The 26,004-nt window shown below is 53.0% G+C and overlaps 1 protein-coding gene across 8 annotated transcripts in view; it reads left to right on the forward strand.

Moving 5' to 3' along the window:
- The window catches only part of ZC3H3 (zinc finger CCCH-type containing 3), a 182,369-nt gene extending 157,462 nt beyond the window's left edge, over positions 1 to 24,907 (forward strand). For 4 of the 8 annotated variants that reach the window (XM_074828309.1, XM_074828692.1, XM_074828350.1 and 1 more), the window contains 5 exons: positions 340 to 443; positions 1,471 to 1,774; positions 7,422 to 7,597; positions 9,283 to 9,491; positions 11,184 to 11,563. In XM_074828309.1, coding sequence (XP_074684410.1) covers positions 340 to 443; positions 1,471 to 1,774; positions 7,422 to 7,597; positions 9,283 to 9,491; positions 11,184 to 11,341 — 951 coding nt within the window. In that variant the 3' untranslated portion in view covers positions 11,342 to 11,563. The other 4 variants (XM_074828424.1, XM_074828511.1, XM_074828600.1 and 1 more) reach the window with 4 other exon arrangements.
- Positions 24,908 to 26,004: the final 1,097 nt, after the last annotated feature.

Below are 26,004 nucleotides of genomic sequence, written 5' to 3' on the forward strand. Positions count from 1 at the left end.
GGCAGGGGGGTTGGAACTAGAAGGTCTTTAATGTCCCTTCAAACCCAAACGATTGTATCATGATTCCTCCTTATATCTGTGGCTTTGCTTTTGTGGTGGCTCAACTGGTCCGGGGTGCTTTAGGGTTGGAGTAGGGCTGACTTGCTCAGTGTCACTGGCTGGTCCCCCTCCATCCTCTTGAGTTACTTTGTTTCTTTTATTTATATTTTGGCTTGCACTGTCTGCACGCATTGTCAGAGCTGTGGGGCTCTCCTCCAGGCTGATGCAGGACACGGACAGAAACCAAGCCTGGAAAATCCAACCTCCAGCTGTTGAGACTCTAAGCAAAGCTCTCATCAGTCAGCAGGAACCTGGGGACGAGGAGCGAGACGAGGCAGGAAGCAACTGCCAAATAAGAAGATACATTTAAAGGAAAAAAAAATCATTGGAAATACTCAATTAAGGTACTTCTGCTCCTGCTCAGAGCTGAAGCCTGGGCGTGTTGCGTGCATGTGCGCTGGGGAGGTGAAATGCTCGTTGACATCATTTTACTACGTGGGAAATTCCAATTACAGAGGAGCAACACGCCCAAACCAAGGAGCAGCAACATGAGAGGAAACAGTTGGAGATTTAGAGAAAGCTCTGAGGTGGCAGAGAAGGGATGCGAAGGAGAGCCCCATCCCTTAGATCATTTCTGTTTGGGCTGGGGGAATGGATGCTGCAGGGATGAGGCTTTTCTTTGCCCGCTTCAATCCCTCCCAGCTATTTTGCTGCCTCTTAAATACGGTGTTCCCCCTGATTTTAGAAATGCCATCCTGTTCTTGCTCCAGCTCTGGAGGTATTTTAGCTCCAATGGTGTTTTATTGCCTGCAGATATCAAGGGAGAGGGTTCGTGGCTTTGTGGTAGATCCTCGAGAGCATTTGGTAGATCCCAAATCCTAGCGAGCATTTGGAGGCCATCAGAAGTCATTGCTTCCCTGCAAGCATTTTGCTAAAGCACCAAACTCTGTATTGAGGGCAGAAACCTGTTTTGGAGCAAATTCTTTAAGATAATTGTGTTGACTAAATTTCTTCATCATTATTCCACAGCCTGGATGATGTTCGGATGTATTGTCCTCCAGGTTTTAACGACAGGGAGCTGGAATTTTTTTTTTAAGCCTGCTTCCATCTGCACCCAATTATAAAAAAGCCATCAAAAAACCCCTATTTACTAGCTGTCAGTTCAGAGCGGCATCAGAAAACAGCTCCACCACCTCCAGCGATAGCTTCCCAACAGCCACTTAACGCTGAGATGTGGTGGGTAAGAGGGACATTAAAACAGCCTGACATCAATCCAACCAGTTAATCCTGCTGCTCGGCGATGGGGCTACCTGTAATAGCTCCGGCGAAGCTACGTGGATGTGCAGAGGCCTTTAAAATAGAAAGCACTTGAGTCAAGACATTTGAGTTTTGGGGATTAACTTGTGCTTTTAATGCTCCCCCCTTCCCCAGAAGGTCTGCTTGGTGCTTTTATCACTGCAGTGCTCTGGGTTTCCAGGCAGGAGCTGGACTTGTGTCCGTCACAGTGGACACAGAGATGGACACGGGTCCAAGGAGATGGGAAAACCCTCCAGCACTTTACATCTCTTGTCTGTCTGGTGGTCCCTTGTCACCTGCTGTCCCCCGGGAAAGGAGCAATCGAGCTGGGAGTGAGATGAGCCTGGAGATACTTGAGAAGTTCAACCTGGACAAACTGCTGGTGGAGCAGAGCCGGGAATTCGGGGCTGGATGGGACCTCTCATACCCACCCTGTAAGGTCAGTGGGTGGGTGGTGGTTGGCCCAGTAACCCAGCTTCGCCTTCCTCCCGCCCTCCACCGCCTCCTGCCAAGCTCCTTCATGGAAAATGTTAATTAATGTGATTCCCGGGGCTGAGCCGGGACCTTCCACCAGTTGCTGCCTCCTTCTTTGCCAGGTCTGTGCTAAACAAGGCTGAGCCCTGCAAACCCCCTCGTCCCCGTCCCACTCCCTGTGCGTGTTGGGGTCTGTTAGGCCATTTAAGGCACCTTGAATTTCACCCAGAGCTGCCTTGGCAGCCAGGGAGGAGTCCCAGCCACGGGGGCTGCCAGCCAGGCACCATCCCAGCACCGGGCACCGCTGCCAGGGAACCCTGGAGCGGGGAGACCGGGATGGGGACAGCATCAGCGAGACGATGGCATCCCCATCAGCACCAGATGGAGCTGGAGGATTTCTCCCCAGGGATTTTTAGGGGTGCTGTGGGTTTTTTGTTGTCTCTGTTGGAAGGGACCAGAGGCTTTTTTCTCTTTTTATGGTCCAACCTGCGGCCTGGCGGGGGTCCCATGAGGATATAATTAGCCACCCTGACAGGTGGAAGGGATCGGATGGCCCCCAGCATGAGGTCGTGCCCGCCACCCCGCAGCCCCGCTGGGCTTCACCCTGGCTGACACGCAGCGACCAGCAAACCACCCTACAGCAACCCAGCCGCAGCGTGTTTGCTCTGGCACGCAGGGCAAGAGCACAAGAGGTACCGTAAATAAACAGAAGGGGTTTTTCCAGCCACCAAGCCCGGCGGGGAGGCAATCCCAGCCTCACCATCCCAGCCTTGAAACAGCGGCAATGGACGGGGCATTACGGAAGAAGGGGCTGAGTGCTGGGAGCGGCATGGAAAAGCCATTAGAAACCTGAGCTGGGGACACGGCCCTGGGATTAGTCGCACATGGTTTGTTTTCTTTATTAAGTATCTTTTTGCCGTGGAGCCAATAAACGTGGTCTGGTACGATGATTGACTTGGAGGTTGGTGCCAGTGAGAGCACTGGGGAGGTGGCACATCCCGATCCCGGCACCCAGCCGGGACTACAGCACCATCCCCTCTGCCCCACAAGGATTTGTAACCGGTCCCTCGGGTGCCCCACTGGGAAGAAACAGCCACATTTCTCAGCTTTTCCCCAAAATAGCATCATTCCTTGGCGTAGCAACATCACCGCCAGCTGTGACTGTGAGGCACCCACGTGGCTTTTTGAGGCCAGGGCTCTTTTTCCTGTTCTTCTCCTTTCCAAGACCATTTTGTGCTGGAAACTTCTCTACAGAAGCAGATCTTGCATCCTTGGACAGGGCTCTGAAGAGCTGCTGCACTGGCAATAAATAACAATAATGGACATCAGATGAGTTCATAATTAATAGGGGGCCTTCAGAGTGTCACCACCATCACAAGGACAGAGAGCTGGAGGTGATGGTGGACTAGAAACCTTCCGTGCACTAGGTCTGATGTACCATCAGGCCAACTTGCCGTCACGTGAGATCAGTGCCGTTGAATTAAAGCTGGCCCCAGCTATAAAGACAACACGGGAACTATTTTGTGTTGACGCCAGTCAGAAACGTGATCATACAGCCCAAGAACCCATCCCGCCCTCTTTTGCTGCCAGATACTGTATGAAACACGAAGTCCTCAGGTTTTGCTTATGCTTCCCTTGGGATCCACTTGCCCTGGCAAAGGGGCTCAACAGCTCTGCCCGTCCTGCACCATCAGAGTCGTGTAATTTCTAAGCAGGCATCATCATCTATCACTGCCCATCCAAATAAAGAATGGCTTTGGGCAAAGCATGTGGGGAAAAGGGGAATGAGAAGATAAACCATAGGGGTTTCCAGGTCTTGTCCATGCAGATGATCTCAGCTGGCCCTGCGCTGTCTCAGCTTTCAACCTGCCCAGCTCTCCATCGCCTGGCAGCCCCCGCATTCATCCCAGCCTTCAATCCCTAACGGGACGTTGCCTTTATTTTTTCTCTCCCCTAATTTGTTTCACTTATTTTTAAAGCAATTATCGGGTTGAGGGGTTTGCTTTTCTGCTTACTAATATTTTGGAAGAAATTACTGCCCCTGAAAGCTGTCCTGTCGCTGCCTTTTCAAGCATTTATTCTTGGTCTGGGCCATATCCTGTCTGCAGGTGGAGGTGTCTGGACCAGCACAAGTTGGGAAAAAGATAGGGAAAAACTGAAAGCTGTTCTCCCAAACCTCTGCTTGACTTAAATGTATGTTTTCTAGGTGTTTTGCAAGAGAATGGCTGTTTAAACAGAGCTTTTTGTGCTGGAGGAGATGGTTTTTCCATACCCAAAATAAGCATCAGTGTTCTTACCAGCTTGGGACAGGCAGGAGCTGGCCTTGCCTGCACAGCTGCAGTGCTCTAGTCTCTAGTGATGCTTTTCCAGTGCTGGTCCGTTGGTGGAGAAGAGCAAACTATCTCCTGAGCTGTGTCCCAAGCAGCGTGGCCAGCAGGTCGAGGGAGAGGATTCTCCCCCTCTACTCCGCTCTGGTGAGACCCCCCGCAGCCCTGCGTCCAGCTCTGGGGTCCCCAGCACAGGACAGACATGGAGCTGTTGGAGCGGGGCCAGAGGAGGGACACGGAAATGGTCCGAGGGCTGGAGCAGCTCTGCTGGGGGGAAAGGCTGAGAGAGTTGGGGGGGTTCAGCTGGAGAAGAGAAGGCTCCGGGGAGACCTTAGAGCGGCCTCCCAGTACTTAAAGGGGACTGATAAGAAAAATGGGGAGGGACTTTTTAGTAGGGTGTGTGGTGACAGGACAAGGGGTAATGGTTTTAAACTGACGAGGGTAGGTTTAGATTGGACATAAGGAAGAAATATTTTATGATGAGGGTGGTGAGACACTGGACCAGGTTGTCCAGGGAAACTGTGGATGCCCCCTCCCTGGAAACTTGGACGGGGCTTTGAGCAACCTGATCTAGTAAAAGATATTCCTACCCATGGCAGGGGAGTTGGACTAGATGATTTTGAAAGGTCACTTCTAACCCAAACCATTCTATGATTCTATGAAACATAAGATTTTGGAGTAACAGCAGAGCCTGGGCACTGTTTAGAGCTGACTCTACTCTCAGGTTGCCCATTGGCTTGTAGACTTATTTGCCATTGAATCTCCTTCATATAGAGGGGATACGTCATAGAAACTGGGATTTTTAGTGAATTTTTAGTGGAAACGCCGTGCTGTCACTGCGCTGTCCCCCCTATTGAGCCAATGTCCATGTGTCCATCTGGATCCCCAGCCCTCCTGCTGCTCAACGCCATCCCCAACCTCCAGCAGACGAGCTCCTTGCTCCTCTGCTGACTTCAGCAATCAGCTCCAGGCAGCAGAGCTGCCAAACTCTTCTGCCCTTTTGAGGAGAGATCTCCCACAGCTCAGCGGGGCTGCCGCTTAATCCCAAAGGTCAGCGTGGGGAGCTGCTCCCATTCCCCCAAAGTCAAGTTGTGTTAAAAGGGCAGGAGCTCACCTACATCCCGCATTGTCGGGAAGATGCATTTTTATAAACAGGCAATAATGATCATGCTGAAACCCTCACTGTGTTTCTCTTTTCGTGGATTTGTCCCATTTTTTCCCCAAACCTATGCAAAATTTAAGCTTCTTTAATGGTTGGACTAGGTGATCTTCAAGGTCTTTTTCAGCCTAGATGATTCTGTGATTTTGTGATCTTTACTACTCTGTAGCAAGGAGGTTTGCAGTGTGGGCATCCAAGTGTGGAAGGACCCATGTGGGGGAAAAGCAGGCTGTGTCTTTGCTTGTGGAGAAGGTGAACAGGCAAATGGATCCTGGTGTTGTGGACCCTTCATCGCGCCGTGTGTGTTGGGTTGTGTCTTGCCATAGGTGTTGTGACGTGGTGCCTGTTGGCCTGCGAGAGCCAAGGTGGGCTCATCAGGTGGGGTGGGACAGAGCATCCTGGGTGGGTGTGGGTCCCCCTGGACATCACGGGGCTCAGCAGAGCTCCAGGACCTGCTCCCACCCTCCATCCCTTGGGATACACTAGGACAAGCTCTCTGGGTTGCTGGGTGTCGCTATCACGGTGTTGGGAACACATTGGAGATTAGGAAGAGGCTGTTCTTTCTCCCTTGCCCCGGCCAATGTTCCCAGCCACCCAGATAGAAATCATACCTGAAGATGTCTCCTCTGCCCTGCCTGCATCTCTTCCTGCCTTTCCTGCTGCCAAAAAGTGCCATTTCCCAGCAGAAAGCCTTGTCTGGGGAAAGCTGTGGAGCACTGCTGATGTCTCCCTCCCACCACCACAGCCGGTGGCTGTGGGGATGGCTGTGAATGTTGCTACTTGGAGCCACCAAAACACAGGGCTGGCAGTGCAGAAACACTTTTAGGGGTGAACATCGTGATGCCGTTGTTTTGCCAGTGCCGTGCCCTGGCCACGCTAAGCGTCCCTGGACAGGAGAGCGTCAGCCAAGCTCATTCCCAAGATCTAAGCAGACCATGCTGAGCTCCAGCCCTGGGCCACCTTCAGCAGGAGTCTGGTCTAGGCAGCAGTTCCAAAATAAGTCTGGAAAGGAACATATCACAGAATCATCTCGGTTGGAAAAGACCTTGAAGATCCTCCAGCCCAACCATGAACCTCACACTGACCGGTCTCAACTCCACCAGATCCCTCAGCGCTGGGTCAACCTGACTCTTCAACCCCTCCAGGGATGGGGACTCCCCCCCTGCCCTGGGCAGCCCATTCCAACGCCCAACACCCCCTTCTGCAAAGAAATACTTCCTAAGAGCCAGTCTGACCCTGCCCTGGCGCAGCTTGAGGCCATTCCCTCTTGGCCTGCCGCTGGGTCCTTGGCTCAAGAGACTCATCCCCCCTCTCTGCACCCTCCTTTCAGGCAGTTGCAGAGGGCCATGAAGTCTCCCCTCAGCCTCCTCTTCTCCACACTAAACCCCCCCAGTTCCCTCAGCCGCTCCCCATCACACCTGTGCTCCAGACCCTGCACCAGCTCCGTTGCCCTTCTCTGGACACGCTTGAGTCATTCCATGTCCTTTTTGGAGTGAGGGGCCCAAAACTGAACCCAGCCATCGAGGGGCAGCCTCACCAGTGCCGAGTACAGGGGTAAGATCCCTTCCCTGTCCCCGCTGGCCACGCTATTGCTGATACAAGCCAGGATGCCATTGGCCTTCTTGGTCACCTGGGCACACTGCTGGCTCCTGTTCAACTGGCTGGCAATCAACCCCCCCCTGTCCCTCTCTGAGTGGCAGCTTTCCAGCTATGCTTCATTCCTGCTCTTTCCTGCTCCTTTCCACATCCCAGGCATGTTTGGGACAGGAAAACCCAGTGTCCTCTCTGAAACCAGCTTCTCCAGCCCAGATAACCTCTTTGGGACCTCTCAGCAGCACCATCTTGGGGGTAGATCATTGCTGTTAAGACTTTGGTGGTTTGTGTCCATAAAATCAGGCACTTTTAAAGGTGTGGGTGAGTGTGTAGTGTCTCCCAGAGAGACTCATATTTTTTAATAGTATTTTGGCATGGGATAGTATTTTAATACAGAGAAGGAAGCACCAACACATCCTTCTCTTCCTTTAGCAAAATGTTGGTGCCACCTGAAGGAGCCCAGCCCTGAGAATCTGTGCTCCCCACAGGGCTTTCGCCACCTTTCCCAACGTTGCTCTCTTTTCCCCTCGCAGTGCAAGAAGAAGCACACACTGGTTTGCCCCGACTTTGCCAAGAAAGGCGTCTGCCCCAGGGGTGCCCGGTGCAAGCTGCTGCACCCACAGAAGAAGCGCCACCCAAGAGAGACAGAAGATGGTGACCGCAGCGACCACCCCTCGAAGTGGAGACGGGTCTGGGAGGAGAAGGGCAGGTAGGAAAAAGCAGAAGAAACTCACTTTGCTGCTCTTAAACAGTTTTCTTCCCAGCCAGCTCTGGATGTTTCCTTTTCCAGATGTGTATCCATCCGTGTGCTGGTTTATTTTAAGACGTTAGGTCACTGTGGTGCCTTCCTGATAGAGCCACCACAGGCTATAGGGTTGGGCAGGGTCCGTGCTCGAGGGAGAGGTCTCCAGGCAGAGCTGATGGAGAAGAAAGAGAGGTCGTGTCTTGCTACCTGATGCGTGCCGTTGGAGTGTGGGTATCTTCACCCTTAGAAATACGCTGCTTCGGCACCTCCAGGTATCTCTGAGGCTTTTGTAGACCTTCCTCCTGGGAGATGGAGGAGCCCTGATGGAGACTCCGCTGCCGGAAGCGGGTACAGCTTATCCGTAGCTCTGTGGGAAACTGAAAACCATCATCCTCACTGCTGCGGCGGAGAGCAGAGCTGAGCCCTTGGTCTGAAATGGAGGGTCTTGCCCTCGGGGCTGGACTCAACTGCCTGAAGAAGCAGCCATGGAGACAGGATAGGCTTTGTAAAACCCTTTGATGCTGGGCTGGGTCCTTGGTTAATCCTTGGAAGCTCTCTGAGCTCTCTCTGATGCTTTTGGGTGCTGGGATGGAGCCACAGCTGGTGATGGACACGTTAGTCCTCATCCTCACAGGGTGACAGATTTTCTTAAGGTTGCCACATCCTTGCCTTCCTCTGCCCTCACCCCTGAGCCCTGTCTGCACAATGACTCCATCCCAATGTAATTAAAATTAAAGCCAAGTTGAAATTTGGCTTTAAAAGCCAAAATCTAATAGTCCTGCTTAGTGGGAGGAGAAAATACTGGCTTGGATGCTTGGCTCCTCCACGGCTCTTCGCAGTGGGATGTGGGGGTGAAGGTAGGATGGAAGTGAGGGGACCTGGGAGCTGGTCCATGCTCTGGCCCGGTCCTGGGCCTCATCCTGGCCCTGCCTTGTAAGGTAGCAGAGGGGGATGAGCGCTCAGTGGGTCTCCGAACTTATCCTGGGTGACAGAAGAGCCTTGGAATGACACTCAGCTCACGTCCCCGGTGTGAACGAAATGTAAGATAGCTCCTTGCTCTTTTTAGGTAAGGAGGCATGAGCGCGGGGCTGGGCAGTGGGGAGGGACCCTCCTCCCCTCCCGGGGCCAGCTCCTGGCATCCTCCGCTGGGAAGGGAGCACGCCTGAGCTTGGAAGCTGCTCGGGAGGTATTTTTTTTCCTTTATTGGCACCGTTGTCGGAGATGTCGAACGAGCTGAAGTGTCACATTAGCTGGGCTTGTAGAAGGGCGGCAGGGTTGGGGCTGAGCCAAGCCCAGTGGGGCGTCTCCGAGCCATCTCTGCTCCCCACACCCTCCATCTCCCCTCTCCTCTGCCCAGCCAGCACCCGAACAAGAGCCCAGCACCTCCATGAGCATCTGAGAGCTGGAAAACTTTCAGGGAAGCACAGGGCGAGGGAATGCAGCTGGGGAATGAGAAACTCTGGCTGAATCTGAGCTGGCTCCTGGGAAATCAGAGATACGGAGCAGCCCGGGATGGAACCTGGGGAGCTTCCGTGTGCAGCTCCAGTGCTTCGCCCCAGCCTCTTCCAGTGCACGTGATTCCATGCCCAGCATGGCCAAGTGGGATTGTTTTATTTTTCCTTATTATTTTTCCCATGTGCCTCCTACAGGAATGCTCCATCTCAGCTCCATGATGATGGAGAAATGCCCGGACCCTCCGGCGGAGAGCAAGAGGTGAAGTTTTGGAAAGAGGCGGGCACCTCGCCAACCAGCCGACTGCAAAAGCTGCCGTCCTTCATCTCCCTCCAGTCCTCATCATCCCCCAGTGACCAGGGCTGCAAAGTGGAGACGGATGAGGACGAGACAGAGGACGAGCCAGGTAGGGAGCGCTTGCTCTGCTTTTGCTCACGTGTGCTCCGAGCTGCTGCGATTCCCTGAGCGGGTGAGTTATTCCCCCACTGCTCTCCGTGGGTTTTGGTGGGATCAGTGTTCCTTGTGAGTCACCAAACCAGTTAATGCTGGGAGCCCAAACTGGGATGGCAATCGGGACTTGCGTCTCTGTGCATGCAGGGGCAGGAGCCCCTGGCTCTGCTCCCGAAAACACACGGTGGGGTTTTGTCCCCATCTTTTATCATCGGCTCCTTCTTCCTTGTCCTGTAAATGATCCAATGATGAATCCAGTCTTGTTCCTGTGATAGAACCGTAGCGGTTCCTAGTAGGAGGGTGTTTCAGAGGAGTGTAGTGATGCTCTGCCTTCCTGCTGGACCCACAGAAGGACCTCTGGACCATCCATCACACGTGTTTCCTGATGGGAAACAGCTTTGAAGCTTTGAAATAAAAACAATCCTGGTGGGAGATGGGATGGGGTGGTTGCAGGTTGCAAGTTTGAAGGAAGAGCCATGTTAGTCTGAGATTATCTGCTTTGTTCTTTTGTTTAAAGGTGGGGGAAGAGGCTTTGGAAATCAGTAAAATTTTTGGAAAATGTGATTTTAGGATGAACAAAACTTCTTACAAACTCCGACGTATGAGGCTTCTGCCTCGACATTTTTTTAGTTTTTGGAAAAGTTCAGGGAAATGTTTCAACTGTTTGAACTGACTGTGGGAAAAAAAAAGAAAAAGGAGAAAATTGTTGAAGCAATGAGAAGAAACATCTTTGTTTCTCTGCAAAGTGGCTCATGGTGGAGGTTAACTGCATTTCTGTTTCTCCAACATCTTCCTTGGTTCCTCCTCTTCTAATTCAGCTTTTAGACTGGAAAATCCCTTAATCACTAGCAGCTCTGTGGGAAGGGACGGGACTTTGGGGCAATGTGGGGAAGCATCTGCAGGAACAGAGGTGATGGAGATGGTGAGGCAGAGATTGTGCCTGGTCTTTCCAAGCACTGGGTAGGAGATTTTTGGCTGGACGGTGCTTCACACTTTCCTGTTCATCTCCTGTCCTTCGCTGGAGGGATTGTGCAGCAGCTGCATCTCCTGAGCAGCATCGCAGAAAGGGAGGCAGCATCTGGCTCAGAAATCAAAATATTTTGTGGCAGTAATGATGAAATCCCCACAATATATGGCTCAGTATGAACCGAAGGGCTGGAGCATCCCTCCCTGTCTTCAATCCTGTGCCACCTCTGGCTGAGCATGCAGCCAGAACAGGGTCCCACTGGGAGAAGGGATGAATTCAGCGCCGAAAGCCAGGCTGGAGCATTTGCACGGTCGTCCGTAAGCGGCTACCGAGGATCTGTGAGGCTTTGCCTGGCTCGACCACAAAGCGCTTCGAGCCAGGGAAGGCTGAGATGCCTTAACGCTGTCGGAAAGAAAATTCCCAGGATTAGCAACATATTCCTGAAGTCACAGGCGAGCATGTGCGCTGTCGAACCGCGGCGTGTTACGGATGTGAAAGCTCCTCGCCGCGACGCGGGGAGAAGCACTTGGCTTTCCTTTCCAGGGATTTCTCCCCCACACACGCCTCCCTCCTTCCCTCTCCTTGGCCCTGGTTCAACTCCCTTTTGATCTCGGCGGCAGGACCAGGGAAACGCTCCTAAAGCAGCGGCTTAATCGGGGTTTTTTTATCTCTTTGATGAAGACGGAGCAATTAATCCGTGGACAAGAAAGCTGTTGGAACGCCCTGGATTACGCCTGGCAGCCTGGAGTAACTCGGTCGAGAGGGCAGAGGCATCACCCTGGCAGCGAGGGCATACTTTTCCTCTTCACTCTGGATTGCACATTTTGTATCAGCAATAGCATGTCCAGCAGGGACAGGGAAGGAGTCTTACCCCTTTACTCAGCACTGGTGAGGCCGTCCCTCGATGGCTGGGTTCAGTTTTGGGCCCCTAACTCCCAAAAGGACATGGAATGACTCAAGCGTGTCCGGAGAAGGGCAACAGAGCTGGTGCAGGGTCTGGAGCACAGGTCTGATGGGGAGCGGCTGAGGGAACTGGGGGGGTTTAGTGTGGAGAAGAGGAGGCTGAGGGGAGACCTCATGGCCCTCTGCAACTGCCTGAAAGGAGGGTGCAGAGAGGGGGGATGAGTCTCTTGAGCCAAGGAACAAGCACCAGGCCAAGAGGGAATGGCCTCAAGCTGCGGCAGGGCAGGGTCAGACTGGCTCTTAGGAAGGATTTCTTTGCAGAAGGGGTTGTTGGGCGTTGGAATGGGCTGCCCAGGGCAGGGGGGGAGTCCCCATCCCTGGAGGGGTTGAAGAGTCGGGTTGAGCCAGCGCTGAGGGATCTGGTGGAGTTGGGAATGGTCAGTGTGAGGTTAATGGTTGGACTGGATGATCTTCAAGGTCTTTTCCTTGAAAAGATGATTCTGTGATTCTGTGATTCAGGGGAGGATGATATTTCCAGGCATTTTGGGTGGGAGGATGAGTAGAAAGAGCTGGTTCAGTCCAGGGATGTTGGGAGGAAGGCTACGGGGAGCTAGTGGGTACGGGGTTGGGGCACGCATCCCTCCATGCTCCTTCACCTTTGCCCAAGGAGCCCACAGCATCAAGAAAGCAGATACTGGAGGATCCAAAGGAAAGGACAACCAGGCGGGAATTGCAGATGGCTGTAAAATCATCTGATGATGAAGCAGTTTCCATGCCAAACGCATGCAGCGATCACGCGCGGTGAGTCCGGGTGCAAGGATGCTGTTGGGTGCCCAGCTTTGCTTGTGTTCAGCACTGGGGTGCACTTGGTAATTAAAGTCTCATCTCAACACACAAAAGGGCTTGAGGGCACAGCAGCAGCAGGGGACCCCCATAACCTAATGAGAGAAAAGGAGCCCCTGTCCACTAACAATCCATCATCCCGAGAGGGCACAGGATGAGGCCGCTGATGCTGCTAAAGGACCAAATGCTTCATGGTGGCCAAATCACCAGGACTAGTGCTTATGAGCTTGAGGTGCTGTTTTGAGCTGAGTGGGTGGTCAGGATGAGGCCTGGAGTAGCTCTAGGTAGTAGCTGGTGTCTGTGGTGGAGTTTGGGGGTCTGCACCTTCCCCGCTGCAGCCTTTGTACCAAGGATAATATTTGGTTTCTGCTTGTAAAGCCTGAAGGTGACATGAAAATTAGTGGGGTAGTAAATAAGGAGGAGGACAGGTTATTATTACGGAGTGATCTGAATTGCTTGGTTAAATGGTCACAATTTGAGAAAATGCCCTTTTAATACTGGTAAATGCAGGAGGAATGAAGAAAAACACCATCTCTGTGTGCGGGAGGGATGGAGTGGGGGTTTGGACATGACCTTTAAGGACCAGCGTGGGCAACACCATCAGCTTGTGGGGTCTCGGTGGGAGTCTGCAGCCTCTGGCCTTGGGATATAGAAGAAGGGTACTGGAAAGGAGTGATGTGGTCTGCATGCAAGGAGCTGAGCCCACTGCTCCTCCCATGGGGAGGGTCTCCAGGTTGCAAGAGGAGCCTTGTCATTTGAAGTCGGAGGAGTAATTGGAGGACGCTGGTTCTGAGCGTCCTCCAAAAAGCCCATCCATGAGGCACTGGGAGAGCAAAATGCTTCCAGCCGAGCATCCCATCTGGGAAGGATGGGCTTGGTGGCATCCCATCCATCCTTCACCTCGTTGTGTTCTCCATCCGGGAGGGCAGAGCCGGAGGGAGCACAGGCTCCCTTACCCCTCCGATACCCGTTTCCAGGTAATGGGCTTTTCCATATTTCACCTTCCAGTTAAATAGCCTATGCTGGAGCCTAACTGGCCTCCCCGCGCTAATTGTAAGCAAGCGCACCAATGCAAACCATTCCAATCGAGTGCTAATTTAATTAGAAAGCACCCATTTTAGTTAATTTGTTCGAGAAGATCACTGAAAACTCCTGGAGAGAACAGATGTTCCCCTCTCCCCCGATGAACATTCAGGGGTTTGTAAATGGCTCCACTCAGCCTTGTTTAGGAGAGAAAAGAGGATTTTATAGCTGCAAACGACCCTTTCTGTAAACATTTTACAGCTCTCTGCACGTTTGAGTGACGATAAACCCCTAGCAACTCGGCGGGCTGCAAATTTGCGACCATACGGCTATCATTTTATTGTCATATTTCACGGTCGTAACGTTAATGGAAGATGCTCGCTACAGTCTTTTTTAACGGCTCCGCTGAGCACGCTCAAACGCTTTAGCTTTGGAGGAATTCGTGGAGGTGCAGTGCTTCTGGGTTTGTTTACAGCTTTCACTTCTGGAGGAATAACTTTGGAAATGCAAATCTCCCCCTTTCTCTGCCGGGCTGGACCTGTGCTTGAGAGCCACCCACAGTGGGGCCTGGGACTGCAAGGATAGGCAACCCTTGGTGCCAGATCCAGGTCCAACCATCCCCAGCTCTTGGAATTTAGGAGAAAACCGGGGCTGCCAACTGTCTGTGTGGATGTGGCCGGTTCCCCTTGGATGTTCTCCATCGCCTGCAGCATCTCCTTTAACACTGCTTCTGACACCAACTTTTTGATCCCAAAGTTATTTTGGCAGCCAGGTGAGACAACTGACCCTTTTGATCGGTGTGAACCGGCGGCAGATGCCCTGGAGCCTTCCAGGGAGCTTCAGTGTGGTTGGGGATGGAGGGCTGGGACACAAGGGGGTTGTCCCAGGATGACAGGAGCTGGCATCTGCTGTCAGCTTTGACCTTGGTGGGACTTTTGTCCCACCAGAGGAGTTTGGTCCTCTTGGTAGGGTCATGGAGGAAATGTTTTTGTAGATAAAATACAGGGAACTGGTTTCTCTGCATGGTCACGAACATCTCCTCATACATCCTGTGCTCCAACCCCAACCATCTTGGTGGCATCCACTGAACTGGCTCCAGTATGTCCATGTTCTTCTGTACTGGGGAGGCCACAGAACTCCAGGTGTGGTCTCGCAAGTGTTGGATGTTTTCACAGCGCTACCAAATTAGCCCGATCCAGAAAAGCACTGCTAATGAAGCGTTTAGTGCAGACCTCAGTGCTGAACTTGGACTTCATGATAAATCTGAAGCCTTTTGTTTATTGAGGGGAACGATTTTTTATATAATTTAATTTTATTGATCCATCATCCCTTGTGCACTTCCATGGAGAGTCTGGCTCCATCTTCAACTGCCTTTAGGTAACTGAAAACAGTGATTATTTGAGCACAGTTGAAGACAGGGAGTTGAAGACAGCAATTCCCCATTAGTCTTCTCTTCTCCAGACAGAAACCCCCCAGTTCTGTCTCCTCCATCCGAGTTACCTTCAGGAGGCATCTGAGCCATCTTGGACTTCTCTGAGGATCTTGAGTCCTGGCTGGTGGGGAGCAGAGGTCTTGGACTTCCTGGTGGGGCTTGTTGCCTCTTTTTGGAAAAGACCTTGGCCATGATGAAGTCACAGGCCAATGGCTGCACCTGCAGCTGGTCCATCTCCGTGGCTTCTTCTTTGGGTGGGACCACATCCATGGCCTCTTCTTCAGGTGGGGCCACCTCCATGGCCTCTGGATCTCCCACAACTTGGTTGAGGGCAGCTGTTCTGTCCCACACAGTCTTCCCAGCCTTTCTGCTCCTCCTGTATACGTTTCTCCTCCAGGTTCCCTCCATTGACTTGTCATTGACAGCACCCCCTTTCTGAGCAGGCTCCTGCTGGGTCTCCCCCACTGCTGCTGGGGGTGTTATGATCAACATTTGTCAGTAGGTTACTGCAAAGGACCTCTCTTCCCCAGAGTCTGGCCTAGGTGCTGGAGAAGCTCTTTCCTGGGTGTCCCAACTTTTGAGGAACCTGCTTGAAGGTCTTGGTGCATCACCGAAAGGGTGGCAATAACTCCTTGACTCAGGAGGAATCATCAGCCCCTTGATTCCAGGGGTTCCTGGTCCCCTCGTGGGTCGCGGGGGCAGGTCAGACTGATGGGAGATGGTTGCAGATCATCAGAGATCTTTGCTCACAGTAATTTTAGCCTCTACAGGCAAGAGCAACTGAAATCTTTATGCAGGAACTTTTGGCAGGATAGTTGTGTTTGATCTCTGCATGCCTCAATTTCCCCATTTGCTGTATTCTAATTCGCAAGAGCTCTGAAGCTTCATTGGTGGTTTGTGGGTGGCTCAGGGAGCTGCAGGGTGGAAACATCCGGGCGGGCTGAGGGAGAGCCAGGGATGAGTTTAGGCATGAGAGGAGCAGATAAACTATCTCCTTTGTGTTTCGGGGGCAGCTACATCATCTCCACGCGGGCGTGTGGCTGCCAGGGTGCTGCATCCCTGTGCCAACGCCGAGGCTGTCGCATGTCATGTGCCATCTGATCACTGATGTGGCAGAGGTGTTGCAACGGAGCGAGCTGGTGCCCTGTGGCCCCCGTGATGGAGATCTCCTAGAGCAGATGCCACGAAGGCTTCTGACCACAAGAGCTTCACAGAATCCCAGAATCATCAAGATTGGAAAAGACCTTGAAGATCATCCAGTCCAAACATGAACCTCACACTGACCGTTCTCAACTCCACCAGATCCCTCAGCACTGGGTCAACCCGACTCTTCAACCCCTCCAGGGATGGGGACTCCCCCCCTGCACTGGGCAGCCCATTCCAACGCCCAACAACCCCTTCTGCAAAGAAATCCTTCCTAAGAGCCAGTCTGACCCTGCCCTGGCGCAGCTTGAGGCCATTCCCTCTTGGCCTGGCGCTTGTTCCTTGGCTCAAGAGACTCATCCCCCCTCTCTGCACCCTCCTTTCAGGCAGTTGCAGAGGGCCATGAGGTCTCCCCTCAGCCTCCTCTTCTCCAGACTAAACCTCCCCAGTTCCCTCAGCCACTCCTCATAAGACCTGTGCTCCAGCTTCTCCCTCTCCACTGGTTCCTCCACTGGCTCTTCATTCTGCTCTGGCAGCTGATCGACTTGGGATGCACGTGGCAGGACCTTTTCCTCAGTGCCTGTGGAGATGCCACCAGTGTGTACGGGATGACCATGCAGTCACCTTCCTTCCCCTGCAGCCCTGGGCCATTTTCAGGTCCAAGTCCAGCCCTTAGTATCATAAGATGGAAAGGACCCAGGGAGGTCATGGAGTCCCACCTCCTGCTTCAACCTGGCCAACCTCAACAATAAGGTCCAGCTCATCATGTCTCTGCCTGTGATGGCTGAGAAGTCAAGGACATGTGACTGGGGATGTGTCCCTTGGCAGAACCTCTTAGGAGGCAGGTAGGAGATGGTTGGACTAGATTTTAATGGTTGGACTAAATGATCTTCAAGGTCTTTTCCAACCTCGATGATTCTGCGATTCTGTGAGATAGCAGGAGTAGGGGGAGGCACTTTGACAGGTTGAATAGGCTGAATAGGCTGCCCAGGGAGGTGGTGGAGTCACCATCCCTGGATGTGTTTAAGGGTCATTTAGATGAGCTGTTGGGAGATATGGTGTAGGGGAGAACTTTGTAGAGTTGGGCTGATGGTTGGACTTGATGATCCCAAGGGTCTTTTCCAACCCGAATGATTCTGTGATTCTGTGATGCTCATGGTGAGAGCTCATGGGAGTTACAGGATCTCCCAGATCCTCAACAGATGATACCAAGGGGACAAGGACAAGCTAAGGAGAGGAAGGGCAGCAGGACACCAAGCCCTGAAGTCTTCAAGGAAAAGAAAAGGGAGTTAGGAGCATGCTTGATGTACCTTGCTGTCCTTAAATCAGCCTTCCCATCACCGCCTTCCCCTCAGGTCTTCTGCTCTCGTAGGATAAATTAGCAGGGTCCAGACAGGGAGCAGGAAATCTCCATCTTCCTTCCTGATGGTGCCCATGAACCCTCCCTGCCTCACGCACAGCTCATCAGCCAGGAGGACTCCAGGGCAGCGTGGAGCTTGACGGTACCTTCCCAACTCTTCTCCTGGTGTTTGGCAGATCTTTCTTGTCGTGGAGAGGATGATCCATGCACCTGACAGGTGGTGATGGGATGTTCCCATGGACACCCTGCTCTTCCCTTTTCTGTGTTCTCCTGCTGCAGACTGATCCTTCCCTCGCCAGCCCCTCAGCCAACACACGCTCCGTCGGGCATGCAGGGAGAGTTTAATTAGAGAGCATCAAGACTCTTTCATAACTGAATTAACAAACCTCTAATAGAATTGCTTTTTCTAATGCAAAAATCTATCGGCTGCACCCATCCCTTGAGCAGGACATCACGTATCAGTCTAATTGGTTTCCTGTTAACGGGCCGGATCTGCTCGGGTCGTTAGCAATTGCATCTTCTCCTGAGTCAGCAGGTCCTTGTGGGTTTGGGGGCTGTTTGGTGGGGGTCTCTGTAGTGGTTTAGGTTGCTTTCACACACCCTGGATACTGGTTTCAGACATTTTCTTGGTCATGGGTGCTTCCTTCCCAGCCTGGAGAGACAGGTGGGCTGGTGCGCAGGGTGGTGGACCTCACAGAAGTACCTCACCCTGGTGGGCCTTGCCCATCCCTCTGCAGGCCGTGTCTCCCACCCCTCCACCCTCCATTCTTCCATCTCCACCCCCTACTAAACCCCTGCTCCTGCTGCAGGACACCCTCAGGCCTGGGGGACCGTCAGACTTGGGTGTTGTTGAAGGCTGGGGTTGAATCTCCTCAACTCTTGGTGGCTTTGGGAAGGTCCAAAAGTCAGAAACATCACTGCCGTTTAATTTCCTTATTGCAAAGTGGCCAATTTAGTTGAAACTTCCAGTAAACCCGATGAGTGCTGTGAGTTTTCCTAATTGGGCTCTCGCTTTGAATCAGCATCATCGTTTCTTAGCCCAACAAAAGGCTGTCAAAAATACTCTTCTCTGATTTACTTACTGCCTGGACCGAGCCACCTGCACGTTTCCAATCCTCTTCCCTGATCGATTTGCAGGCAACTTTCGGACCTGCCAAGTCTCACTCCTTTGCCAGAACTGAAATCTACTTCTTCCATATTAATTTTTTACCCTTTTTTTAGGGTCTCGCCCACCTGCAGCAGAGGGTCTGGAGACCAGGGCTTTTAGACTTGGCTCAGGATTTCTGAAGACCCCTCTTGTTCAACTTGCTGCCACTTGGCAGCCGTGTTGTTCCCCCCCTGGAATTATTTAATAACCTAAAAACTGGAGATGGGAGAGCCCTCCGAGATGGTGAAATCCCCCCTTCTTCAGGATAAGCTTCAGTAAAGGACGAACGTGGTGTTCACCATATGTCATCATGGCCACGTCAACGTGTACCACCACACCACAAAGCACCTCTGCCGTACCCCTCTCCCATCGCTGCAGCTCAGGGCTGGTTTTCTGGTTGCTTTTATCCTCCGAAAATCAGGAATTAAGGAGAAAAAACATGAAAAGGATGGCCTGGCACAGATGTCCTGCTCTGCAAGTGTGGCAGGAGATGGGCACTACGGTGGGACATCTCCCCCAGCATGTCTCCGCTTCAAACATCCTGGTTAGGAAGCAAGAAAACATCTGAGCATTTTTTCTTCTGGACAAAGCTTCTCATGACATCCCAGCCTTGATGTTTCCCTCACTTGAGGGGCAGAAGGTCGGGGTAGAACAGCAGCAGGGGGTGTTTTTGGTGGAGGTTGTTTCCGCAGGTGGATTTAGTGCAGGATCGAGCCGAGGAGATCCAGCCCCCCAGCTGATTTTTCCGTATGAAAAATCATTTGCGGAAAAGTCTGGGGCTTAGCCCTTGCTACTGGCCTTTCCATCTCACCTTTTGTTCTTGGGCTTTATTAAAAAATAATAATCATTTTAATTTATTAAAAAAAGTCATCTCCCAGCCTAAGTTTCTCCGGGAGCTGACTGAGCCAAGCGTTTTCGCTGCGAAAGAAAAAGCTGTTTCCAAGGCAGATTCAGCCTCTGGCCTCCCCTGAAGCAGCTGGGAAGGGGTTAAGGGATATTTTTCCTTTGGGAATGGGGGAAAAAATTGGGTGTGGGGGGGATTCCTCCTCACAGTGTTAAGCCTTGAGCATCCGGCAGGAAGATGCTGGGATGCATCTCAGTGCTTCGAGCTGTCGGGTAGAAACTTTTGCATCCCCTTTGCTGTATTAATAACCGGAGCGTTAGCTGGCTGGCTGTTAAAACAGCTAATTGCAGCCACCTCGTTAGCCCACTCTCCTTTGGGAATGGGATTATGTTTTTCATTTGAGACCATTTCCCACTGGGTCAGCTCTCGGGGAGGAGCGGGGCGGCTGTGCGTACCGTGCCCTATGCAAAGCCCCTTCCTGGAGCCCAGCTGGATGCAGGAGAGGACAAAAACCCCCTTGGCAACATTGGGAGAGCAATGGAGATGAAACATCCCATCAGGCTGGAGGTTGGTTGGGAAGGGAAAGCATCAATATAACTGGCTTTCCCTCCGACAGAGCTTTTTATAGCTGGATGGTGGAGTTTGGAAAGCTGTGAGCGAGCCATCTTCCCCTACATCCCCTGGCTTTGGGGCTTGGGCATCTTCCATGGTGATTTGGGGCATCTCCAGCCACTTTCCCTCTCCGCAGCTGCCTCCCAGCCTCGCAGCGGGACAAGAGAAGCAATTTTTTAAACCCTCAGCGATCAGGAGCGGTGAGCAGAGAGAGGATCTGGGGACAAGGACCAGACCCACCTCCTTTTATCCTCCATCCGAGAGGATTCCCCACCTTTAAACCCCTTTAAATCCTGCTGTATCAGAGTCTGGATGAAAGAAATTTTATTTTAACTTTCCCATCGGGTGCAGCTGGAGCCGCTCGGCTCGGCAGCGTCTGGGGGAAGGCCAGGTTTTATTGAAAAATATAATGGTGCCACCTGAAGTGTGATTTACTGCACTGTCCACTCCTCGGACTTGATAATATATTTCTATTAGATTTCCTTCTTTTCCCTTCCTTCTCCTCGTGAAGAGTGGCAAGTTTCTCTGTCTGCCTGACACCTTCTTAGGCTTAGGCAAAATAAATGTTGATTTTCATCAGGAGGAAGAGCGCTGGAAGTCCTAATTCTCCAGCGAGGCTGACAAGCTCAGCAAAAGGCACCCGGCTTTCGATGGAGAGCTCGTGATCCAGCCCCGGTTCTTCTCTTTGGAAGCAGTTCAATCATCGTAATGAAAAAGGGGTTTCTTAGCCCGGCTTTCGCTAACTAGAAATTATATACCTGGTTCCTGGAAGATGGATTGTGTGGCTGCTGAAATGCACAGAAGGAAGAGGGAGGGGGGAGAGAGTGAAGGCGCGCGATGCGACCCAAGATTGATCACGCCATTTGCAGGATCTCCCATGCACAAAAGCGGAAAATATATTTTCGTTTGCTGGAGTGGGTGAAGTGACACCCCTGTTTTCTCTGGGTCCCCACCCCCAGCTTTCACGACGGGGTGTTTCGGGATACAGCGTTTGCCCATCCCTGTCTGCTCCCCACGGGGTGAAGCATCCACTGCTCCAGAAGCAGCATCTCTTCCCTCCATCCGAGGTGAAAAACTGGACTTGTTTAGTCCTCTTACAACCTATTTTGGGTTTATTTCCTTATTGCCCTCCTCAGAATACGTTTGAAATCAGTCATGGATGCTCTGAAGGCATCTTGGCTCCATACAACCCCGTAACGAAGTCGGGAAGCTAATTACGGTCGATTTAAAAATCACCTTGTTTTTTTATCTCCCCCCAAAAAATAGAAATCTATATTTCTACTTCTGTAATCATATTTACTTTGAATTGCAAAGCGTGTGTATCGTGCCACTGCGTGGATATTAGCTAATGAAGTTTTTTCCAGCTCGTTCAGGGGGAGTTGAGCCATTTCCATCGTTCCCATGGCACCACGGCCGCGGTTGCTGGTGGGGCAGGAATCAGGAGATGCTGATTTTGACCCCCTTGGGCTTGATGAGCAGCAGCTCTGCGGGACCCTAATTACAGCGAACGGGGCAGGATTTGGAAATCCCAGGCTGGGGAAAGCACCTGGCTCGATGCAAAAGGGATACCTGAGGTCAGCTGGAAAATTAGGAGGGTGGTCAGAGGCCGAGCGGGGTCTGCTCGGTGTCGCTGTGCCCCTAAGCCAAATTCGGCTGCGTTGCCAGTGACTAATAGCTGAGTCCCTCGTGGCTGCTGTGCAGCCCTCTGATGTATGGGTGTTATATTAAGGGTGGAAAGGTGCTAAATGAGCCCTCTTTATTTTACATAAATTAGCTCAAAAGCTATGTATCACTGCCACGACGGCTTAGACTCCAAGCAAGTTTGTTTACCCAAGTTTAAAAGCAAAGAAAAACTCTTGGTGACTCTCCGTTGTTGGATGCTTGCATGGGGTCCTCACCCCTCCTGCCTCCCCTGCCCCAAAACCTCCTTCTTCGGGCTTTCAAGGCTGCTCGAAGGTGCCCATGGTCCCCCCTCCATGTTGGGCATCGTCGTGTGGGGATGCAAAGCGCCGGCGCTGGGTTTTTGCAGAACCAGGGCCCATTGTGCATCTGGAGGGGGTTTGAGCTGGATTCCCTCCATCTTCTCCACAACCTTCTCCTGTAATCCCAAGCAAGAGGGGACTTTTCCCACTAAACCTGATCCCTCAGCAAGCTGCGGGTACTTTTTTCTGGGAAACCTCCTTTTCCCAACCGCATTCATCTTGGCGTCTTCTTGCCCAAGTGGCTGCCACTCTTCTGCCCACCACCCACCCGTCTGGTAGGTAGAACCCCATAACCACCTCTCCGCATCCTTCAGGGAGGGAAAATAGGAGAAACTGCAGAAAGGTATGTCCGGCGTTGAGGTTGAAATGGAGGAAGACTTCATGCCCTCCACCCTGGTCCATGGGATGTGCCTGGACTCATCCTGAAAAGAGGTCAACTCCCAGAGGCTCTTCACGGAGTTTTGGCTTTATATGAGCATCTGGGACCTTCTTAGGGTTGGAGGACAGTGCTCCAGCAAGCAGAACGCATCACCCAAAGCATCTTGGGAGGATGCTGGGGGTGGCTGAAAGGTTTGGTCCCCAAACCTCTCCACTGGCATGGCCAGAGCACTGAGCGTGGTGCTCTGCTCTTCCCTGCTCCAGCCCAGCCCCAGAGCAGGTCATGATGCTCACTTTGTGCTGCTGTTGGAAGGTTTGGCTACTTTTTATTTTCTTTTTTCACCCATAACTTGGGGATTTTGCTCTGCGGTGGGAAGGGACCTGCGAGTGCCTCCATCCTGTGCTGCTTTCTGGGGATGCTCAGGGATTTGGGGAACCAGCCACCTCCATCCCAGCCATGGCTGAGGGGGACATCAGCTCCAGACTCAACACGTTCCCACCCCAAAGGGACCAACTCTGCACCAAAAGGCTGCGGAAAAGGCCACGGGGCAGCAAGGCCAGGCTGAGCACCAGTTGGGGACACACGAGTCCCCACCAGCGGGCTGGCAGAGCGGTGGGGAAACCACAATCATCACTTCAGGATGAGAGGCAACACATGTAATTAAGGTGGGCTCCTTTATTTTTCGCCATTTGCTCACTAATTAATCCTTCTCGTGGCAGCACCTCTGGGGCAGCTTTTACTCCCTTTTCTCACTATTAAAGCACGAAGCGCCGGGGCCGTGGGAGCAGCGGAGGAGCTCAGGATGCTCCTGCACCCGCATCCCGAGGGATTTCCAAGGTGACCCAAACCAACCTCGATGACTTTCTCCTCTTTTCTTCCTTTCTGCTCCCAGGCAGCATCAAATGGAAGAGAACTTTGCCACTGGCATCCTCGCGGGACTCTGAAAACACCCGTCTGGAGGAGGGTGGCAGAGGTGAGGTTGGTGGGTGCTGCCAGGGCCCATCTCCGGTGTGTTACCCCACCGCAACCGGGCCAGGAGAAGCCCAGGGGTGTCCAGATGTGCCACCCACCTCCCACTATCACTTTTCCTTCCCTCCCTCCAGGCAAACAGCTGCAGATCAAGCCCCGGCTGTGAGCAAGACCCCATCCTGCGGCAGCCAACCAGCTCAGGAACCGCAGAGCCGGGCACCACCTGGCACCTACCTCAGGATGCCGCGGCCAGACGCGACACCCCCTTCTCATCTTGTTTTTCCGGGACATCATTTTGGCAAGGAGCCGGGTGGCAGCGTGAGGAAGCACCAACCCGTTCCTGCAGGGAAGCAGCTTTGTTTGAAATATTTTCATTTGCCAATAAATTACTTTTTCAGTCAGTTTATTGAAGGCAAACCCTGCCGCCAGGCTCCTTGTGGGGCTGGGAAGAGGGTCCCATCCCCATCAGTCCTCTCGCAGATTGTGGTTCTGCTGCTGTCCCGGACATGAGGTGACACAGGGGGACCTGAGGAGCTTAATGCCATCACCTGACGTGCTCGATTCCAGGTCAGCCATTATACTGGGGACAAGCATGGCCGGTGATCACAAGTCACCGTGCCAGGATGTAACGGGGTGTAAATGCCCCCACACAGCTCAACCCCAATCTCTGCATGCCGAGAGCCCACCTGCATCCCTCCCGCTCCATCCCCTTGGTTTTGGGAGGAGATTTCTCGGAGCGGAGCCGTGTGCTGAGAGCATCCCTAGTGGAAACGTGTGTTGGGAGCAGCCTTGAGCTCACACCAACTGCTCTCCCGCTGCTGCCTGCACCCTGACCCCCACCTCTCCCCATCCCAAAGAGAGTTTGATCTCCCTTGGGAGACCCAAACCAGCTCTTTTGGGGTTTTTGGGGGGTCACTCCAAATCCAAGCAGGAGCAAAATACAGGGGGGGACCATTGTGCTGAGCCGGCGCGATGGGTTTTTGCATCCGTGGGTACAATTTCCACGGGGATTTCGGGGCGGTGGATGCTGCTCCCCGCCACAGATGTGATTTTAGGGATGACTGCAGGATCTCCCCTTACCAAGAGGTGCTGGGGAGGGTACGGGGGGGTGCTGATTTGCTCCTCAATCACGGGGAAAAGGCATCAGCAGGGAGGTGGGTGAGCGCTGGGGCTCCCTGGGGACCCAGCACCCAGGTGCTGTCGGCGGTGGGGTGGGCAACAGAGCCGCGGGCTCAGGTGCACCGAGAGGCTGATGGCTGCGGTTTTGTGCCCCCCCCCACCCCGTAACTGGGTGGCAGCGAGTCCCCATGGGATTTTCCCTTCCCCAGGTGAAGGCCCCCCAGAGGAGTCGTCACCCCACATCTGCAGGCTGGGATGCTCCCCCCCTGCCCAGCTCGGGGTCGGGGGGGTGGGGTTTAGCACCTGGCTCAGGTGACACAGGGCACGAAATGCCACCAAAGGCGCGATGGCATTAACGCCTGTCACCTCCCTGGGCTCCTGTTTAAGGATACTGCCCGCTGCTGGGGGCGATGTGAGGGGGTTAGTGCCACTTGGAGACCAGTTTGGGGTGTCTGCACCACAGCATCCCCCCAGCCACTGCGAGGACCAGCAGATCCCCCCACCCCGGGGCTGCCCTCATACCCCTGTGTGTGTTCAGCAAGCTGTTTTTTAATAAAAACTTCGTCGTCTCCGTTGATATTAAGTGTCTTTTATTAACCTGTGTGTTTTGATATGTAAATAAACAGTTTCTTCCCCGGGATGCCCCGTCGGAGTGTGGCTTTGCTCTTTTTTTCGTGGCTTTGCTCTTTTTTTCAGCACGAACATCCCCTCAAGGTGCCGGCTGATGCCAGCGGAGGGGCCGCTCTGCTCCCCAAATCTTTCAGCGTTTTTAATTATTATAACTTTACCCCCCTTACCCAAAAAAGATGTTTCTTCACCTGGTGGTTTCCCCCCCAAAAAATAGTCACTAAAAATCGCTCTGGAGGAGACGATGATGCTGCGAGTCCTTGTGTGGGGTGATGGTGGCCGGGAGCTTCCGTGCTTCCGGGGCTCCCTAATGAGCGGGCTAACGGGGATTAAGGCTCGCGCCGTGCTAATTAAGCGAGGCAATGAGTAGCTCGCTGAGAGCCGCGGCTCTGCCGCCCACCGGCGCCGCTGCTCCCTTCCCGGGGAGAATTGTAATTTATTGCTGGTTGTCGTTAAAGCGCTGCTTGGGGGTGATTAATTTCCCGAGCGGGGATAAACGTGGCCCCTGGAGAAGTGTCGCTGAGCCCCGGCGGGTTCCCCCCGCTGCTGCCAACAGCCACAATGCCTCAGTGATGGACCCCGATGGGGGTTTATCCATCCTCCCCGGGACGCTGGGGATGTTGTGGTGGTGGGTACGTGGCTGGGATGTCCTGGGGCCCCAATAAGGATGTGCCTTGGCGGGGAGGGGGGTGGCATGGGGCAGCGTTTCGGGAATGCTATTTTGTGGTGGGTGCTGCTGGCGCGGTTTTTGGTCGCCTGCTGGGGACGCAGGTGCCAGCATCACCCACCAGCTCGCTTTTCTGTGTCATCAGGGTGGCTGTCCCCTGCCCTCCTCCTTGGTGCTCATAGCTGGTCCACCATGGGCATCAGCCTCTTTGTGTGATTTTTCACAGAATCCCAGAATCATCTGTTCAAGGAAAAGACCTTGAAGCTCCTCCAGTCCAACCATGAACCTCACACTGACCGGTCTCAACTCCACCAGATCCCTCAGCGCTGGGTCAACCTGACTCTTCAACCCCTCCAGGGATGGGGACTCCCCCCCTGCCCTGGGCAGCCCATTCCAACGCCCAACAACCCCTTCTGCAAAGAAATCCTTCCTAAGAGCCAGTCTGACCCTGC

The sequence above is a fragment of the Strix aluco genome, chromosome 1 (genome assembly GCF_031877795.1).
Source record: "Strix aluco isolate bStrAlu1 chromosome 1, bStrAlu1.hap1, whole genome shotgun sequence".
Lineage (NCBI taxonomy): Eukaryota > Metazoa > Chordata > Aves > Strigiformes > Strigidae > Strix > Strix aluco.